Source organism: Amblyomma mixtum, chromosome 2, assembly GCF_055824585.1.
Source record: "Amblyomma mixtum isolate Tamu chromosome 2, ASM5582458v1, whole genome shotgun sequence".
In the NCBI taxonomy this organism is placed as follows: Eukaryota; Metazoa; Arthropoda; class Arachnida; order Ixodida; family Ixodidae; genus Amblyomma; species Amblyomma mixtum.
Genome location: NC_143013.1, coordinates 291,859,923 through 291,875,137, shown reverse-complemented (window position 1 = coordinate 291,875,137; position 15,215 = coordinate 291,859,923). Strand labels below are relative to the sequence as shown.

Below are 15,215 nucleotides of genomic sequence, written 5' to 3'. Positions count from 1 at the left end.
GCTAAGGTAAAAGTGGAGCAAGTATATCCACGCCTAGCGTCTTTTTGCCTTGCGCGCTTTGTGCGCTCGGCAACTACGTGCGCAGTATCCGTCCCTTCTCTCGTACTCCGTCCCATGATCCGTCCAGATTCCGGACAGAAGGGTTATTTAGTGCTCTTTTCTGCCGACGAAGTTTGTTGGCTCTGGAAAACTCCACCGCAAGTGCATGAAGGCAACCCAAATGTTCGCGGGCGCTGCTCCGTGAGATTCGTTGCTGTTGTCACGATGTGTTCTGGGGGCCGAAGATACGCATCGGGCTATCCGTTCTTGCAGGAGTGAACGTCATCCGCTAGCGCTATGCGAGAGACGGCGGGTGTTCGCCGTTTCCTGACCTAGTAATTATTAAACTAGAGCTCGTCTGAAGATGATCCCAGTTTCATTGCCAAGCTTATGATAGCGGCTGAAAAGGGTCGCTGAAGAGGCTCATCATGCCGTTCAGAAAGAATCGGAAGCCGGGAAAAGTTGTCCCAGTTCGGGTGTCGACGATGGATGCCGAACTGGAATTTGATCTTGAGGTAAGCGCTTTTTGGCTTCCGTTTTATTCCTTTGTTTAGCTTATGACTCTGCACAGATCACTTTTCGAAAGGTCAATTCAAATTTTGTGACGTTTCGACATTGCCACGTGCCGTCGACGCCTAGGAATGCTTGATCGTTGACTTGGATGTTCGGGCGTACGCAGTAACTGTCGGCAACGTAAGGAGCTCATCGTACGCTTCTTTTATCTTGCTTCTCGCGCTGCAGCCAAAAGTCACAGGTCAAGAGCTTTTCGATCTGGTCTGCCGGACCATCGGCTTGAGGGAAAGCTGGTACTTCGGTCTTCAGTACATCGACTCAAAGGGATTCGTCGCGTGGCTGAAGCTTGACAAAAAGGTGACAAGACCGTGTTTGTTTTATCTCTTGTCAAAGCCAGCGTTTAACAGTGTACTTTCCAGACTTTCGTCGCTGAAACAGCTGACACGGGCTGCACATTACTGTTGCGATTGTTGTATGTTTCGTTTGACATGTCGGAGCTGTCATTGCTGTTTCGTTTTCCTGAAGGTGCGCGTACTTGCTTATTGTAAGCACAGGCAAACTTGCATGTAGGCTTTGAATTGGACTTTTGTTTGATGTACCTGACCACTTTGTGATTAGGTACAGAAGTTGAAAAAGCTGAAGAAGTGACATTGGCTGCTAAATGGGAAGGCCTGAGTGATTAACGAGCCTGGCTGTTTTGTTGTTTTTGTGTGTGCCTCCGAAAGGGTGTCGGAAAGCCAGCAGCTACAGATAGGCTTTTTCGGCGGGTCATTAAAATTTTGACTATTATAGCTTGTACAATAGGCCGATCATATCCATTATGAATGTCACATGCACCCACCAGTTGTGTGGGCAGCACTAAGGCACCAAGTCGTATTGTACTACTTATAAATTCAGTTGGCAAAGGCAGTGTTATGACTGTTTCATTATACCTGCTTTGTTAAACAGTAAAGTAAAACATGCTTTCAAACATACTCACATGTCAGGATCATTCGCAAACGCTGATTGACGATAAGAGGGCTAAGTCGGGCTAGTTGGTTTGTCTTGAATGCAACAACGAAACAGCGTTGACAAACAGGAGCACTTTTGTCTGTCTCTTCTTTTCTCTCATTCCATTTTGTTTGTCGTTTTGTTTAAATAATTGATGACAACAATGTGTTATGTCCCGCGAGCACAGTATAACCTCTTTACACTTTGTATCCTACATATACAAACGCTCTGTTTTGCTGTATCGCTGACTGCAGACAGGACAGAAACCAGCGTTACAAACACTGTTAGCAACAGAGCTTGTTATTGTCTGTGCACCCAAATACTGGTTTTTTTACCCCATGAACTGCACTATAATGTGACAGATTACGGCTGTCATTTATTGGTAAAGGCTATGAAGATGGTTTAAAATGCAGTGAGAAAATGTGCAGTGGTAGTATCTGTGTCATAAATGATGTGCTGTTATTTTGCTACTCCCTATGTTTGAGGTGAAATTTTTTTATTGGAAAATTAGTACACATTAATCTTTTCTAAGCTTCAAGTAGCAATTGAAAAAAGTGTGCGGTTGAGTTCAGTTCTGTTTTGGTCAACAATATTTGTTTTAGTAGCACACTTTACACTTCATTTGTTACTTTTTGTCAGCTGCATTGCAGGAATGTTGAGTGTCAAATGGGACATAAATTGAGGAGCTTTAGTGACCCCTATTGTGCTGTTTGGTATTTAAGCGGGACGCTATGAATAATTTGTTCAGAATTTTTTATTTCTCAGTTTTTTTCAATAGCCCGCGGGTCTTCACCTGTCTCACGACAAAAATTATAGCGAAATATGCATCTCAAATTCAGAGAATAGCATTGTGTTTATGTGTGGCCGTCGAAAATCACATTGCAAATTCCGCGGGTTTCCGACAGTGGAGCATTACTGTCTTAGTATCATCATGGAGAAAAGAGATAAGAAGACCAGAGCTTCCATTCATTGTAGTGCTGTGCTTTTCTGACTAAAAGGAACAGCATATAAGATGATAATCGAGGGAATAAACTTTAAGGTTAATTTTCTCAGGTTTTGTGTTTTCTGTGATTGCTGTCACTCATCCCTGCAGACATTTCTTAATGAATGACAGTAGAATGATTCTGTTTCTTGCGCATGAAGCCTCAGCCGTTGTGGAGTTCAGTGAAGCTCTCTAATATTTCATATACACGTGCAGTATTCTTAAAGTTATCTTTGTAAAAAAACATTTTCTTGCAAATTTGCATGCTGGAATTTAACTTTTATTCCATGAGTACTGGGCGTCTAAAAAAAATTAATAGCTTTATTTCACAGAACAGGGCTTTGTGTACATGCTGACATGAAAAACATGTGCACCTTCTTCATTATTTTAGTGCCCTGGAGATTAACTAGCTTAAAATAAAATGAAATACAGTTATCAGCAGAAGAAGTTACATATTTGTGCCAAATTTTGTTATATTTCATGGGTAAATAATGAAAATAGTTTTAATTGCTGTGTTCCCCTAAACCAGATGTTATCACAGTTCTTGAACTAGTGTATTAATAGTCATTGCAGAGTTCCTTGCATGGTTATATGCGTATGTTATGAACATTGCATTATCCTTTTGGTCTGTGGGCTAGTAATAATTCAACATACCACTGATTTCTTTGATGACCTACTATACAAACTATCAGATTGTCTGGCTGGCCATATTTGAAGATGACTCCTTAAAACGAGTTGTATGTTATGGGTTACACAGCTGGATCTATAATGAATGAACTAAAAAACAAGGCAGAAAATGAAAGAGGGTTATTCACTACGTGAAGTTGTACTATATTCTGAGCCTTCCGAGAAAACAAGATACTCGTTATGTAAGTACCGTATCATAACCTTTAGTTACCATATTTCTATCATCTCGGGAAAGTTATATAGCACCTCTTAAGTAATGTTATCATTTTCTTATTTGTGACCACCACTGGACAATTCCTTTAAGCGCTTGCCTTCACTTGGCCACAGTAACTAGTAAAACAAAAGCAGTCCTTAATTAAGTTGGGCAATCCTAAAAATAAAAAAAAAACATACCATTGACCTGCCCGCACCGTCATAGGCACAATAGGCTTGCTACAAGAGCGTACGTTTTTAAAGGGCTATAAAAAGAAATAAAAATAACAGTGCCCTACATTGGGAGTTTCAGTTACTGTCTGGTTAATTTCTTTTAGTATTCCCTCATGAAAACAATACATTCCATGAGGGAGTCTTTTCGATGGAATTCATTTCTGTGTTTGCTTCTGTGCACCTTCATCACTCTGCCGCCGCGGTGGCTCAGTGGTTACGGTGCTCGGCTGCTGACCCGAAAGACGCGGGTTCGATCCCGGCCGCGGTGGTCGAATTTCTTTGGAGGAGAAATTCTAGAGGCCCGTGTGCTGTGCGATGTCAGTGCACGTTAAAGAACCCCAGGTGGTCGAAATTTCCAGAGCCCTCCACTACGGCGTCTCTCATAGCCTGAGTCACTTTGGGACGTTAAACCCCCACAAACCAAACCAAACCTTCATCACTCTCATTGTTTCTGTTTGTGATGCTTTTTTGTGTGCAGAAGAAAGTATGCAGAAAAGTCAAGGTGCTTTGCACAACTTTATGCACACTTGTGGTCCAATAACGTCAAAGCCACAAACGAACTGGATTTCACCATAATCTTGGCATGTAGCCTGAGCTAAAGAGGTGCACTACACTGGTCATGCAAACAAGTGCAGGCTGCATCATTCAGTTTTTAGACTACGAAAATATTCAGCATTTTAGTGGCATCTGTGCCCAATGAACCATTGTTGATGAGCTGACTGTATGCAACCACTGCATTTGGAGCGTGCCAAAGGAACAGTTCTTCAAACCATGTTCATGATTTTATTTACTGTCCTTGTATGAACTGCTTATCGTAACGATGGCATACTGATCCTATTTATTAAGGCGGAAGCCTTTAATGCCTCGTCGTTGTAAGCAGGAGTTGTCGACAGAAATGTCACGCTTTTCAATTGGTCGAAACAGTCGTGACGTCACAGTGCGCGAATTTCAAACGGGGCCAATTGTACTTCAGCTAGTAACCATGCAACCAATTAAAGGGATCGTATAGTGATGCTCCAAGTAAGTGGAACCGAGTTTAGTTAATTGCTTAATTACCCAATTAGCCCTTCTAGTCAGGCCATATAAATAAATAAAATCGAGTAGGCAATTGGTCGAGTTCGGGAATCGAACCCCGGTCTCCGGAGTGCGAGACGAGCATGCTAACCACTCCGCCATGCCAGCTCGATGGTTTGGAATGAACAAAGGCGCGTCTAGTGAATATGGTGTCTTTGTTCACTCTCATCTTCCTCCCTTCCCTTACAGCGAGGTTTAGGTGTCCACCCAGATATGCAAGACAGATAATTTCCTTTCCTCAAAAACCAATTTAACGACGACCAAGGCGTACAATCGAACGGGCGATGGCGTTCTATGAACTCCCTGGTGGCGTTGCAAGACGCTGTCGAGTTACACTCTTAGAGGCGAAGCCTAACATCCTAACAACGCATCAGTGACACGAGCAGCAACACCGCGCTTAAGGCTTTCCCCTCTCCGCACTTTAGGTCAACAAAGTGCCCCCTGAATTTTTTTAGGTTCAAGACCAGGATGTGCCCAAAAAGAGTCCACTCAGCCTGCTGTTCTTGGCCAAGTTTTATCCAGAGGATGTTTCTGAGGAGCTTATACAGGAAATCACCCAGCACCTTTTCTTTCTGCAGGTATGTTGGTTAGTCATGTGCTAGTGCCTGTCTTTGCTGCCATTTGCCTCATAAGTTTGAATGTGAAATGTGGCCCTGTAACCGAGGGCATGTGATCAGCTCAAATAAGGTAATGGAAGTTCTGGCCTAAAGGTGTTCCTGTTTATGCGCTCATTTCTTCCCAGGTCAAGCAGGCCATCTTGAGCATGCACGTGTACTGTCCTCCCGAAGCCTCTGTCCTTCTGGCGTCGTATGCTGTTCAGGCAAAGGTGAGGAGTCTTTAGAATTCAGTTGAGTTACTTTGGCACTGTCAGCTATGCATTTTTAATGTGCTTCAGCACAACTGGGTGCTTATTCATTGTACATCATTTATTTTACTTTCTGATTATTTGGCCTTGGAACCAATATTACTTGAAACTTGCTAGTGTTCAGATGCAAAAAAAAAACAATGCTTTCACAAGAGGAGCGATTTTGGGCACACAATGCTCTCTCTCTCTCAATGCAGTGGCCCAAAGCAGAGCTTCTTGTTGGTATTGATAATTTTTTAAAAATCACAGGGCTTTGTGACCTTCTTGTTTTCTTGGCACTTCAGTGTGGCACACATCAATGAGGGCAGAATTATTTCATGGTAGGTAGCTTGTATCACAGCCCTTCCTCTGGCTGTGGTCTAGAAAGAAAGGAGGAGCAGTGTGTTAATATTCGAGCTTTCTTTTTTCTTTTTTTTTCATGCTTCTTCTAAGCTGCACTGCATTTTCTTTTGTGTTGCTGTGTGTTTATTGCTTTTGTTGTGTGGCCTTGTGAGAGGTGCTCGGATCAGTACTGAGCATGTTTCTACTAGGTATCTTGTGGTGACAAGCCAGCAGGCAGACGTACTTGAAAGCAAAGTGTTTATTGGGTGAGTTTGTGCTCACAAAAGCAAAAAGGAATTTGGTGGCACTGATACTAGTGAGGGGCATTGGCTGCGCTCTGTTTGAGCAAGACACAGAGCCAGATAACCTCCAGATAACCTGAGTACATCACTGCTAACAGTCTTGAATGCCTTAGATTTTATGTGTGCATGGTCATGCAAAAGAAGAATTATTGGAAGGCATTGGGAGGGGCCCTTATCTGCTGTCGACTCAGCTTGTTTGATGGTGTGATGTGAGGATCACAATCCTTTTGGGGCTGTTGTGGGGTGATGTGCAAACATAGGCTAGATAACGCCCGTCTGAGGGCGATAAACGTTTATCTACGGGAGTAAAAATACTAGTCAGACTGAGAAGTAAAGATGACAGAGCTCCACAGCAAGTTTCACAGATATTGTGCACATGTACAGAACCTGATGGTTGCATTTTATTGTGCCCACACTGAAGAACATGTCTGCAGAGAGTTAAGAAAAGGGTGAAGATTGTCTTCTTAGGATGTAGCACAGTGCAGCTAGGGCTGCTTGCTATGCGCCCTCAGTGGCCCCAACTATTTTTCCCCTACTGTAGCCAAATTGCATGGATACATTTTTGTTCCCATCATTCATTCTACTTCCAACAGCTGTGTGTGCCAAAAGGCAGTGCCAAGACCATGTCATAAATAGTTTGTTTAGTCACCAGGTTACAGGTGCAACAGTGTGGGTTTTATTCTTTTGCAAGAACAGGACGCATGTTGGTATGCTTTCAGCATTGGAGTTTTCTTTGGCAGGGAGTTGAATATAATGGCAAAATGCTACAATTAGAAAGCTTATTAGTATGCATATGCTAAATAGTTTTAAATTATGTTGTCTGTGGTTTTCGAGGCTGCATGTGCGCTTTTGTCTGCGGTAGAAGTTACTGTTTTTCTTCTTTTTTCCAAGATATAAGGTTTAACTTGATTATATAACGGTCATGGAGATTGAGATGTTATGCCCAGGTGCCTTACTGGCTCAGTTTACCTAATTATGCACCCAGCAAGCTATGTGGCTATGGTGTTTACATGGTGCAGTTAATAAGGGGCTAATCTTTGGTGCATGCATCATTAGAGCATGCTGGTGCTGGTATGGTGGTTTGTTTATCTGCTGGCAGTTACACAGGGAAAACAGTAATGGCACCTTAGCAATATGCTAATCAAATCCGTGACAGCTTAGTGGTCATGGCTTTCGGCTGCTGAGCCCAAGGAATCCTAATTTCAGTGGATCCGAAATGTAAAAATATTCGGGTGCTGTGTAATCTCGGGGCGCACTGGAGAAACCAAGGTGTGGTGAAATTTATTGCGGAGCCATTCATAATCATATACTCATAGCCCAAGTGCAGCTTCAGGACTTTGCCTGCTTACCGTGCTGAATCAGTCTTGAGGGCGTGTGGCAAGTTTCGCTTTCTTGGGATGAGATTCTCAAAGTTTGTTTAATATTTGGGATTTGGGCCTGCACCTTAGCTATAGCATTAGCTTATGCAGTTGAACAGCGCATGGGCCAGTCACAGGGCACACCTTAACTGTTTTATTTCTGGCTGGCACCCATGTGTTCATCAATTGGAGAAAGATCTTGCATACAAAGATGACAGACAGCTTTATGGATGACATCAACAAAAACTGCAATGAAGGCTTGACAATGTGTCGATGGGAGGGCTAGCTAGGCAAGTTTTAACTAACTACCTAAACTGGTCCATCTAAATTATGCAATATGTATGAATGCTTTCAGTTTGGGCATTAACTGGAGTTGTTCGGAGTATTTTAGGAAATTGACACTTGAACCCAACGAGTTTTATGATGGATAAAAAAAAAGTTTTTCTTAACGAGTGGAGCATAATAATTGCCTGTTTTTTCAATATTTTCAGCCATTTAAATGAAAATAAATTAGCAGTTAGCTGTACTAATATTAATAGAAGTATCTATGAAAAGTACTCACATTCATAATTTAATAGGTTGCCCTGGTTGTTCACACATTTGGGCGCACAATAGCCATATCGCAGTGACGTTTTCAAACACCCTTTCTTCCCGCTAGTAACAAGAGAATGGAACCACCTGGACGAATGCATTACTAACGCTGATTCATGTTAAATTTTTTGTTCCAAACTATGCGCTGTTTTAAGCCCTAGTGATGTGGTTAGGAACTCTTCTTTTGTGTGTGTGTGTGTGTGTGTGTGTGTGTGCGCGCGTGCGTGTGCGTGCGTGCATGTATTTCTTGGAATAGTAGGTGTGTTGTGCCCATGTTTACATTTTTGAACTTGTGTGTGTCTTTTTGAAAGGCACTTGTGCAAATCTGTCAACTCCTTTTCAGTTTTCTGTGCTTTATGAATTGTCTAGGTTATTGTTGTCTTTTGCAGAGCTGTTTTTAGAGATGTTATCTTTTGCTAACTCTGATGCATGTAATGTCCACCTGCTAAGGACTCAACCAGAGGCTGGCAGTATTCCAAATAAATAAATAAATAATAAGCTGTCAAGTGTTAGTAGTAACTCACACACTCAAAAAGAAAACTGCATTTCCTGTTGTAGTGTTCTGGTCGCTCCCTGTCCGGAAGTCATGGAAACTGCATTCAGGTTTTTCTATCTTGTAAATAGGCTTTTTTTTTTTCTTCTTTCTCTTGCTTCTTCTTCAGTATGGGGACTACGATGAGACAACATACAAACCTGGCATGCTGGCGAATGATGACCTGCTGCCCCAGAGGGTCATTGACCAGTACCAAATGACACTGGAGATGTGGGAAGAGCGCATCAAGGTCTGGTACGCTGATCACCGGGGCATGACTAGGTGAGAGCAGGAGCCACTTTTGGACATTTCTCTCTTTATCCTTTTTAAAAATGGCAACGTCTTTAGTTCATTGACAAGGAAGCACGGCACAGAATTCGTGAGTAGAAGAGGTGGACAAAGCTAGCGCTAACTGGCTACAGTAAGATTATTTGAATAGCGTACTCAAGGGTGTAGACTAGTTAATGCCCATCTCACCAGCGCTGTTCTCGTCCTGTGCTTCTGCCCTTCTCTGTGCCTCTCTGTCAGTGTGTCTCCAACTAGCCCAAAATCTTGCTTTACTCTATTTCATAGGTACAGTCATTTTGTTGCCTCATAGTTTATATGGGTAGGAGAATTTCAATTTTTTTTTCCTCTGCTTGCAATGCCAGGCATGTCATTGTTTATAACTGAACATAATGTTCAGTTGTAACATGCAGTTGCTAAGCACTCTGGAGGAATACTTTAGTTACTCTGTCACTGATTTGACATGACGGTAATGTGTGCATTTGCAAGCATGGATATAATGTTCTGTGTAAAAAAAAAACTCAGCTTGATAAAGCTATTTGAAGATTCATTTCTTTGGCTAAAATTTCAGAGTGACTGTGGGCTCCTACCATGTTTTGTTTTCACGCCAGGCTTTCTACAAGTTTGGTATATAGTAATGAAGCGCATAAAAATTTTTAATGTCAATACTAGTGAAGACATAAATGAAAACTTGCCTATATTTATTCTGGGCACTTCCCAATAAGTGTGCCAAATTGCAGCGCTCTGTACCAAAAAATAAAAAAATTTCACCTCTGAAAGCCGTGCTTCCCTTAAAGATTGAAGTGTTAATGCAGATTGAAGCACCCCATAGTTTTGAGTATTCCCAAGAGAATGGTCTCATTCTTTGTTCAGTCAGGCAGATGGTTGACATGAGAATAGCTTTTCTTTGTCGCAAGTGCAGTTGTCTCGTGCTCCATTTTTACGCCAGCTGTAAGCCTTGTGCTATGTATCGTATGTGTGTACTTCTTACTCTTCTATGCTTTTACTATGTTATGCATGAACGACTAGCTTAGCAGTATACTTGCTACCTGAAAGATGGTTCTTAAAAAGAATCTTTGTTTGTATGGCTTAGGGATGAAGCTGAAATGGAATACCTGAAGATTGCCCAGGATCTGGACATGTATGGTGTTAACTACTTCCGCATAAGTGTAAGTTAATGCTTCATCATATTTTGTGCGACCAACCCGTGCTGCATGCACCGTGCACATTTTGCATCGATAGCTGTTAGTGCCGCGTTGCCATGTTTCGTAGCTTAGTTGTAGTAGTAGGGTGTCTGCATGCACAGTGGACGGCCTCAAAAATAATACCATTCATCAGCACGGGTAACAAGCGCAGAGGAGAGAAGGGGAGGAAACCACTCCGATTGGCCAGCATCACTGAGAGCACAAAGCAGAAGTTCAGAGGGGCATTTCCTTGTGATGTGCATATATAAAACAGCTCCATGGTAAATTTGAGCTCAGCATGCTTTCGTCGTTCACCATGGTCGAAATCAAACTATCCTCTCAGATAGGCATTATCACTTTGCAGCAGCACTCTTGCAGACCAGCTATTGCTGCAGTTTGCGCTGACACGGGTCAAAATGTTCGGTGAATTTTCAGTGCATTGTACTAATCGGTGCTTGCTGTTACGCGTACCAAGCGATGCAGTGTACATACAGTAGAATCTTGATGATGCAAATAGAATATGCTGAGTTGTCCTGGGCATGTACTCTGCTCTTCAGAACAAGAAAGAGACAGACCTTTGGCTTGGAGTCACTGCATTGGGCCTGAACATCTACGAGAAGAACAACAAGCTCTGTCCCAGAATCTCTTTTCCCTGGAGCGAGATCCGCAACATCTCATTTGATGACAAAAAGGTATGCTGAACGTGTGCTCTACTGTTGCAAAAATTTTTCGCTCTTGTGTGGTTCTTGGCAGCATCATATGGCTGAAGACTAGACACATGCAAATAGTGAATTTTGAGTTTTAAGAGAATATAACGTGAATAATTATTCATGCTTGGATAATTTTGAAGTGAAGTGAGTATTTTCAAATCGAAGTGAATATCTTGCAACTGCGAACATAGTACTTCATTGAAGCTCAGCAGTGCATTCTTGAAAGATTTGGTTTGCAGAATTTGCAAAGTTAATTGGGAAAAAAAATATGAATTAAAGCAAAATAAAATTAAATGCTCTAAATTTGCGCTCAGCAGTGTTCAATCAGCACCAAGCCAAAGTGCACGAAAAGTCATGAAGACCATTTGCATTTGTTTGGGAACTGTCTCATCTTGTGAAACGAAACGATTCAAGCAAGATGCCTAACATCACATAATCACAGGGGTTGGATGATATCTGGGGTGTTTTGTGATGGCGATTAATTTCTATAATGACCACTGCCATTAAAACTGCAGTTCAACATCAAGCCGGTGGACAAGGTGGCCCCCTGCTTTCAGTTCTACTCCTGCAAGATACGAATGAACAAACTGGTGAGTTAGAGTGGCTAACCATGCTCTAGAACATTTTTACCCTCGTAACCGGCCCCAGTGAAAAGCCTCTTGTCAGCAGGTTATAGCGTATCAGGGCACTAGTTTTGCTATTCGCAGTGTAAAATATATGCATTGCTGCCGGAAGCAATTCCTGGATTATGGCAGCATGGGCTAGTCTTAGCACTGTCATCATGGCTGTGCTGTGACACAGAGAAATCCTGGCAGTACATAAACAGCTGCAGTAAACACTTATCATCAATCTTGGGCATTATCATAAACAAATGCAACAAATGTTTAGTGGAATGTGGTCGAAGGTGGAAGTGCTGAGGTGGATGCCACTAGTGGAATCCAAACAGCATGGAAGAGCTAGCTCGAAAGTTAAAGTTTGAGAACTTTTGATAAAACGATGCCACCCACATTAAAGGCCAAATGCAGTAAACATTGGCACAATGAGCAGTGTTCACCTGAAAGCCCTCTGTGCAGAATGGGGGGGGGGGTTGGAAACCATTATGTTCAGAAACTGGTGGCGGCTTGCAGCCTCCTCATTTGTGCACCATTTGCTCCCTTAGATTCTGGATCTTTGCATTGGCAACCATGACCTGTTCATGCGTCGCCGGAAGCCAGATTCGATGGAGGTGCAGCAGATGAAAGCACAGGCCAAAGAGGAGAAGCTCCGGAGGCAGGCAAGTTTGGATGCATGGTCACATCGCTATACTAGTTGATGCCATGGGCGTTGGAGTCAGGTACAATAATAATAATAATAATAATAATAATCTTTATTTCTAGCTTCTGTATTAGATTTTTGGTTACAGGCCTGCCTGAAATGTCTTGAGGGACAAGGGATAGTAAAATTGACAAAACAAAATTGAGAAAATCAGCAGTGACAAACATTACCAATTGCCATTTAAAAATTGCAAAGAGAGAGAAAAAAAAGTGTTATGCACTAATTTGGTCAGGAATAAAAAACGATTAGGCACATTTGTAGGCAAAGAAAAAAACAAGGTTAAATGCAGCAAGATTAAAAACAGAAAGGCGGGAAAATAATACTAATATTGAAATTCCTTTAAAAGAATCTCAAAGGGATGTGACAGATGTGCCTTTTGTATCGTGTTGTATGAGAAAAAACAGCTTCAAAGTGTCAGTTCGTTGTTGTTTTTGTTGTTTTTTGTTTATATATAAAACATTATTTTTGGTTGTTAAGCAAAGCTCAGAAATTGTTTTTTCACAGATGATTGGTTACAAATCTTAGCGCGTTTTGTGCTGGTGGGCTGTCCAGTAGATAAGTGTACAGCCTGAAACACTGAGGGCATTTTCACCATTTTCATTTCACATTTTTTACCACCTTGCATCCGTGCGCTTACTTCCTTTGCAACGGGCAATAAAAAAAAAGTGTAAGCTGAGATGTCAGATCTGCCATGTAGCCCAAGGAGTTCACTGTGGAGGGAGTTGTGAAGTGTGGTGGCCGACTGTGTGTGCAGATGGAGCGCAACAAACTGACCCGGGAGAAGCAGCTCCGCGAGGAGGTCGAGAAGGAGAAAGCTGAGCTGGAACAGCGGCTGCTGCAGTACCAGGAAGAAGCTAGGGTCGCCCATGATGCCCTGGTGCGTGTCCAGTTTCACAACGGGCACAGGGTTTGCATTTTTCCCTGCTCATGGGAGAAGGGGGGAGCAGCGCCCTCTTCGTGGCTATTGTCACTGACGCCCTTGTGCCGGGAGGAACACAAGGGCGTCACTGAATGGCTCGACAGCTGTTAGTGTTTCCTGAAAAGTGGTATGGGAACACTTCAAGGCTGCTGCACCTTGTCTTGACAGAGCCTCTAAGAAGACAGTTTTGAAAGCAGAAAAATGTGTTGTCACAAAACATATTGTCCCCTATGGAAATAAACAGTACAGTTAGTAGCTGCAAGAAATTGCACATGCGGTAGAAGCTCGCTGCTACATTTTGCATGGGACCACGACAAGACCTTCCAGCCGAGAAACGTCTTAGCCAAATGCCGCATGTGAAAAAATTGTACACTGCTTTTTGTTATGTTGTACGCGCAACATGCTGCTTTGAATTCATGAGGCCTTGTGGCTCTTGCAATCGTTCTGCATGCGCAGAAAGCTCTAAACGCCCTGCATTGGCTCTCTGTTTCTGTTGGTGGAAGGGAGGCAGCGACGAAGAAGGGGCGCGAGCAGAACGGGCAAAGCTGCAGCGCACATGTGCTTCTGTGTGCTACTTGTTTCTTTGCGTCTTTTAAGCTGCGGGCACCAGGAAGAAGAGCAAATGGTCTAAGCAAAATCCTCAGAGACAGTCCACACAACCAGAGCTTGTACAGTGCTGCCCGAGTGCTTTCTGCCGTGGCATTAGTTCCATTTCTGCACCTTCAGTCTTTCACGCTTGCATCGCAGCGGCGATGAACCTCAAAATTTACATCGCCCGTAAGTGTGTGTGGCGTCGGCGTGGGCGCCAGCTAGCACGGTGGTGGTCAAGTGCTGACGGAGTGTAGAGCCTCGCTTTGGCCAGTGTGCCATCGATGTTCCATGCACTGAACTTGGGCTGTTTAAATGCCAACACTGGATAAACCGCTATCGTGAAAATAGATTAGTGACGTGCCATGCAGGAACACTGCCACAGTTGTGACATAACAGTGGAATTTGCATTGCATGGGTTTCTGTGGGACCTGGAACAGGTCTGGCTCACAAAAACATATCTTTGGGAAAAACTCAGCCCTCTGAGGGCAGTGCTACTGTTGCCTTGCTTGGCTGTTCATTCCCTTCATTCTGTTCATTCTCTTCTCTCTATGTAACAGACAGGCAATATGCTCTTTCATATTGCTTTCGCCAGCCTGTTATTTCCCGATTCCTTTATGTGTTCTTGAGATTTTCATCTTCCAACTTCGCAGCAGTGGGAATTACAAACAAGGCATTGTCGTGCCCTTGCAGAGGCGGTCAGAGGAGACTGCCGAGCTGCTTGCCGAGAAGTCTCGTGTGGCTGAAGAAGAGGCCATGTTGCTCACGCAGAAGGCAGCTGAGGCAGAAGCTGAGATTCAGCGGATCAAAATCAGTGCCATCAAGGTAGGCCAACTTGGGTGTGTGAAGACAGCCCTGTGAAGACAGCCTGGAATTCTTTGTGGAACAGCAAGAATTGATTTTCATGGCTTGCATTGATGTGTGAAAATTTCATGCCAGCATGGATGTACTGGCAGTGTATTGTCTGTTAGGCAGTTACTTTGTCATTATGATATCTCATATGTACTCAAATCGCATTGTTGTTTGAAGGGGTAATTCCTCGCCAGCACCTACCTGGCTATACTGAGGTGAATGTTTGTTTGTTTGTTTGTTTGTTTGTTTGTTTGTTTTCAGATACTGCTAGCTCCTTTGAGGGGGCTGCGGTAGAATTCGGGAACATAGGTTGATAACAAAAATGCATGTTCGCAGAAATCTGCCAACAACGATGCACTCTGGCACAAATGAGACATAAACAGGAGGCGTGAAGATTTACACTAGAGAAATACATGTTCACATCAATGTTGTTGCACATCAGGGGTGCTGCTCCACTAGGTGCATTAATTGAAATCTACTCCACCCTGAACGTTTCCTCTAGGTATATTGAAGTAGCATTCTTACATTACATTGCTTCTGGGTACTTACAATTCTTGGCCTTTAATGTGCCCCAGGCATGAGGCTTGAATCATGCCTCTTGTTCACATCCATGAACACAGTTTTGGCTTGTGTAGGTTGCTGATGTTTGATTCTGGCCGGACATTGTCTGCTCAAGTGAAGGT

At 43.0% G+C, this 15,215-nt stretch overlaps 1 protein-coding gene across 1 annotated transcript in view; it reads left to right on the top strand.

Moving 5' to 3' along the window:
- Nucleotides 1-45: 45 nt before the first annotated feature.
- The window catches only part of Mer (ezrin/radixin/moesin family protein merlin), a 39,346-nt gene continuing 24,176 nt past the window's right edge, over nt 46-15,215 (top strand). Inside the window, exons 1-11 of the mRNA XM_089574410.1 lie at nt 46-554; nt 781-909; nt 5,167-5,289; nt 5,454-5,537; nt 8,811-8,962; nt 10,059-10,134; nt 10,707-10,841; nt 11,375-11,449; nt 12,019-12,132; nt 12,928-13,050; nt 14,374-14,505. Of these exons, the coding sequence (XP_089430536.1) occupies nt 468-554; nt 781-909; nt 5,167-5,289; nt 5,454-5,537; nt 8,811-8,962; nt 10,059-10,134; nt 10,707-10,841; nt 11,375-11,449; nt 12,019-12,132; nt 12,928-13,050; nt 14,374-14,505 (1,230 nt within the window). The 5' untranslated portion in view covers nt 46-467. The remainder of the gene's footprint in view (nt 555-780; nt 910-5,166; nt 5,290-5,453; nt 5,538-8,810; nt 8,963-10,058; nt 10,135-10,706; nt 10,842-11,374; nt 11,450-12,018; nt 12,133-12,927; nt 13,051-14,373; nt 14,506-15,215) is intronic.